General features: G+C 47.0%; 1 protein-coding gene across 1 annotated transcript; it reads right to left on the reverse strand.

Annotated features, from left to right (window-relative positions):
- Positions 1-571: 571 nt before the first annotated feature.
- On the reverse strand, positions 572-3,629 carry LOC119297461 (purine permease 3-like). The gene is made up of 2 exons (XM_037575245.1): positions 2,829-3,629; positions 572-1,119 (listed from the first exon to the last, which is right to left on the reverse strand). Exons 1-2 carry the CDS (start codon positions 3,627-3,629, stop codon positions 787-789), a joined length of 1,134 nt encoding a protein of 377 aa, XP_037431142.1. The 3' UTR covers positions 572-786.
- Between the last annotated feature and the right edge of the window lie 1,470 nt (positions 3,630-5,099).

Genomic DNA, 5,099 nt, shown 5'->3' on the forward strand with positions numbered 1-5,099 from the left:
TTCAAGTTTGATCTCTAAGCACATATGAGAAAGAAACTCAACTTAGCAACCTCGATCACCTTTTGATAGTATTGGGACTTCTACGAACTCAACGTGATCTTGGATCACTAAAATGTAAAAGCTAAGCCTCGAGTCTTGTCAACACTTGTCCGTTTTAAAGTAGGGATCACCAACCATTTCCCTTGTTGCATCTTTTGGGACCTAATATCAAATGGACTTTATAAATCATCAATCCCCTGAGATATATGTTACATTAACGACCAAAATCCACCTGGGGGTTGAAGATGCACTTTTAGACCCCTTGGCGCAACCCCTTCCGTGATTTAAAATATGGACATATATAAGTGTCCATTGACCATGACAACTACAATTCCCCCCTGTACTATTTGTCTAATCCAAATATCCAATTCACATGCTGCACTGGGGAACCATTCAGTAACAGAAAAAACACAAAAATCGATTTGATCTTATCATAAGATTTTTCAAGATCTACCATAAAGAGTAAATCACTATCCTTTCTCGTACTGATCTCATGCAAAGACTCATGAAGATCCCACCATCTAGATATATCTGCCTTTAATAAAGGTCGTTTGAACTGGAGCAACCACTTTATGTGCCGGACTAATAGTTCTATTATTTACTACCTTAGTGATCCATTTAGAAATCACATCAAGCAAACATATAGGCCTATACAATAATATTTTACCAGATATCAGTTTTTTGGCAACAAAGTAATTCGTAGTTCAATATAGGAATATCATATTGAATACATGCATGTATGATCATCTAAGGGTCCAAATGCTCCGTATTCAATGGTTTGTCAGAGTGTTGCGCCTTGGCTCGGATCTCTCCATATAAGTAGGAGACGAAGCCCCAGAGGGATAGCGCGAGGGCGACACCTTTGGTACCGTTGAATGGCTCATGGAAGAATAGGACAGCAAGCACCTCAGTCACTGGGATGAGCACGGTCATGATGACACCGGCGAGCAGCGCTGAGCCATAGAAGATGGCACCAATGGTGCCGAGGAAGAAGAACTGGTACACAATGGCCGAGGCGGCCAGCAGTAGGTAGTAGCCAATCTGGCCGAGCCCGAACTCCCGGGCTTCTCTTGGGATAGCCTGCATATGATTCGCGCGTTAAAAATTATATATCTTCATTGAAAATCATCAATCTTTTGTAATGAAGTACATGATATACTTGAACTTCTATCTCCTCCGAGAGAAAAAAAATCTAAGTCACAGTCGGCTAAGATTTCAAGTCTTAGTCTATCTTATGAATTTGTTGGTCTAAAAAATGTCCAGTGTGTAATACTTTGTACATCCAGAACAAAAATGTATGCAATGTTTATTCCTAGAGCCTGAAGGATGCACAACTTTGTACATGCCACAAAATCAAATCAATGGTGCTCGGTGTCGATTGAAACGTAAGAAAAAACAGTCGGCTAAGACTTAGTAAAACCAAAAAGTAAATTGAAAAGAATAACTCGCACCACATGCTGATGAACTATGTGAGTTGTGAAGTACTATCAAGTAACTAAGGTTAGGTCCATGAAAAAATCGACACGCATAGGTCCGTAAACTTGCAAAAACCAAGTTCTTTGCAAGAAAGCAAATACACCATCTTTCCCCGCTTGGTTGTACGCGTAGCTTTCCCCTGTACATGCATACGTCCCGTACTTTTCGACGCCAAAAACTCATCGCTCTATGCTATGCAAAGCTACTACACGCAAAGGCGCTCTCGTATTTCCCAATCACGACATCATCTACACGGCTAGCGTTTTCCCATCCGAGAAAGACGTAATAAGTATGGACTAGTTGTCCAATGATTGGATTTTGCCGGATGAGCATAGATATACGTACGTACAGTCTAGTACACGTCGCGCAAGTTGCCACGGCAAGGTTCAAATCTACATCACTGGCATTTATGGTTTCTGCGGTCTTTTCTAGGCACTTTCTTGCAGTGGCGGATTTTATTGGCGCTATGCGAATATTGGTACGTAGAGTAGTGTCCTATCTTTCAGAAACGTGCTCCTTTGGGAAAGCGCTAAACTTTCGATCAACAAAGATCTACGTTTCTTAGTGGGCCAAAATAGTTTACCATATCTGTGTAGTTTTTCGTCTCTACTTTTTACCTAGTAGTCTTACAATTGCATCACTTGGATGATGACATGAAGGAACTCCGTTCGTTCTGTTCATGCTTTGCTGTTCCTACCAGAAATGATAACGTTGTCGTGAACAGTTCGAAAATGCGATTGTTATTTACTGATCTGAGTAGAGTTAATTGCTGTTAGATGGATTTTGAACTATCTTTGCCCCCTAGGTTGTACGCATAGCTTTCCCTATACACATGTTCATCCGGCAGAAACACGCAGCAACTGACACGCTCTTCGATGAGGTCGAAGGGAAGATGGATGCGGAGGCCGGCGTGGAGGAGCCGGAGCTGCTGCTGCCGGCCATGTACCCGGAGCCAGGCGCGGAGATAGTGGACATCTTTGACGACGGTTAGGGTAGTATAGGTTATTGATCTACGTAATACGCGGATTTCATCGTTTGCATGATTTTGTATAGATTTAAGGTTAGAGTATGAGGTATCCGGATACAAATGAGCAAATCTGAGGCTTGATCGGTCACAGACGAGTCCGTCCGAGCACGTCCGCGGACGATTTGAGAGATCGGATTTGCTGTCCACGACTGTAGATGATCTTATGCGCTTCTGCTGTGAGCCGGCAGTCCAAGTTCTACTGTAGCAGCAGTACAAGAAAGTTTACGTGCGACTATAACAAGTTAACAACAGCAGGAGAAAAACAGCTGCGGGCTGAAAAACTTACGTGGAAATCGTTGTTCACAAGCATCCCGACCGCACTGAAGGCCGTGGCGGTGAACCCGATGACGATCTGCATCTCCATGACGAGGGTGTACGTGACGGCCGCGCCGGTCCTCGCCGCGTGCTTCGCTTGGCTGAGCTCCATGACGGGCAGCATGAGGCCGTAGAGCGCCGCGGCGCCCAGCGTCATGCCGAACCCGGCGGAGTACTGCGCCCGCGTCACCCCCGCGGGGCGGTCACCTCCGGCGTTCATCCCCAGCATGGCGGCGCCGACGCTGAGCAGCACCACGGCGTTCACGGAGAAGGCCGTGAACCGCTGGCGCACGAGCAGCAGCGCGAAGGCGGCCGTGAAGGCCAGCTGCGTGGAGATGAGGATGGAGGAGGTGGACACCGGGAGGTAGGCCAGCCCGTAGGCGTAGAGGAGGTCGTCGAGGCCGGTCATGAAGCCGACGGCGACGGTCGCGGCCAGGAGGCGGGGCGACATGAGGAAGAGCGGCGCGACAGAGCCGCGGTCTTTGTGACTCCGGCGACGGGAGAGGAAGGAGGCGCTGAGCGGCGCGAGCAGGAGCGGCCACCCGGCGGTCTGGAGCAGGCTGGAGAGCCACTTACGGGTCCCGCCGTGGAGGAAGTAGGCGCGGAGGAGGAGCGGGCCGAACGCCGAGCCGACGACCATGAGGAGGAAGTTGATGACGAGGAGGGGGTTGAGGCGGAGCGGTTTAGCGGCGTCTCTGGGGAGCTGCTTGGCGCTGCCGTTCTTGCATGGTTGCTGCTGCGCGCGGCGCGGGCCTGTTGCTTCCACCTCCATGACCGAGGTGGCCGGCCGGCCGGCTGATCTCGATCGAGGTTTGGGAGGGAGGGAAGCTGCCCGGCTCTAGCTAGAACGAAGGTGCGTACAGAGTGTGAGTACGTGCGCTAGCTATATACTGCCTCGAGATGCAAAAGCGTTGGCGTTCTCGGCGTGCCGTACGATACGATGTGTTTTTCTTCAAGAGGGATGGTGGTCGTTGTTCTAGAACAATCAACATGAGATAAGGTCCCTGCGAGCGCTAGCGCATCCGGTGCTCCTGTGTCCTTGCGTGCACGCGGTACTCTCGATACCGCAACGCTCTGATAAATCATGGAAAACTAGCTTAACACAGAGCATGCATGCATTTTTTCTTTTTTGCGAGGGAAACACACATGCATTTGTCATGGACCAACAAATTATATTGCCTAACCACGTCAAACTACTGTTGTTATGCTCACATATATTGTCGGAAAATTTCTTGCTAAACCTTGGTGCATAATGCATTGCACCCATAATAAACAGTAAAATGTAGAACGACTACTGAAATCTAGTGTCGATAGTGACAATGGGTGTTTCTTATAGGCAATTTGTATGCCTAAGTTCTTTGGGCCTAGGCGCTTTGGTGTTTGGCTCTGACGATCTCCCTTGATGCTGCATTTGTCTTGTCCCTATCCCCAACCTCTAGCGTCTTTTCTTACTTTTTTTCTTTTTTTCTTTTTTTCCTCTTTGGGGTTTCATTCAATTTTCCCCCATTAACCAAAAATGTTAGTTTTTGGATCCGGTTTTCCTTATAAACCGGACTAACTCTTTTCTTCTTTATGAAATGCAGGAACCCCTGCCCTCACATGAGGTTTCTCAAAAAAAAAAAGAGATAGTAACAATGGCCTTTTCTTATAGCCATTTTGAATTAGTCACTCTACAAAGTTAGGTTTGCCAATCTTATCTCCGGACCTATGTATCAGAACTAATAAACTGAAATTCATGAACATTGTATACACCATTTATTTTAGTTTCTGCAGATATAGCTCTTGTGGGGTCTAGAACACCGACTGCATTGCCCCGAAGGGCTCGATCTAGAGGGATACTACTTGGGGTTAAGTGCGAAACATTAGAAGTAGTAAATGTGGTATATGGAGATTTTGCCGTCAAATTTCGTGTGAGGTCAAAAATTGATGGATTCAGATGGGCTTTGGTGGCTGTATATGGCGCAGCTCAACCTGAATTTAAATATGATTTTCTTGCAGACCTGGTGAGAATCTATGGGGATGAAAGGTTGCGTATTCTTGTGGGGGAAGATTTTAACACAATTAGAAAACGCGAAGAGAAAATAATGACAACTTCGATGGAAGATGGTCATTCATGTTTAATATGATCATTGAGAGTCTCGATTTGAGGGAGATTGACCTTAGAGCATCTCCAGCCGCGCTCCGAGAAAGGCCTCCCCAAATGTTTTTTTCGCGCCGGCGCAGAAAAATCGGCTCAGTCGCG

This window comes from Triticum dicoccoides, chromosome 5A (genome assembly GCF_002162155.2).
Source record: "Triticum dicoccoides isolate Atlit2015 ecotype Zavitan chromosome 5A, WEW_v2.0, whole genome shotgun sequence".
NCBI classification, from domain to species: domain Eukaryota; kingdom Viridiplantae; phylum Streptophyta; class Magnoliopsida; order Poales; family Poaceae; genus Triticum; species Triticum dicoccoides.

Bases quoted from the DNA above. Each gene is read 5' to 3' on its own strand.
- LOC119297461 (XM_037575245.1), bottom strand. From the start codon at position 3,629: ATGGAGGTGGAAGCAACAGGCCCGCGCCGCGCGCAGCAGCAACCATGC. The intron at 1,120-2,828 runs GTAAGTTTTTCA...AATCATATGCAG, and splicing joins TTGTGAACAACGATTTCCAC to GCTATCCCAAGAGAAGCCCG.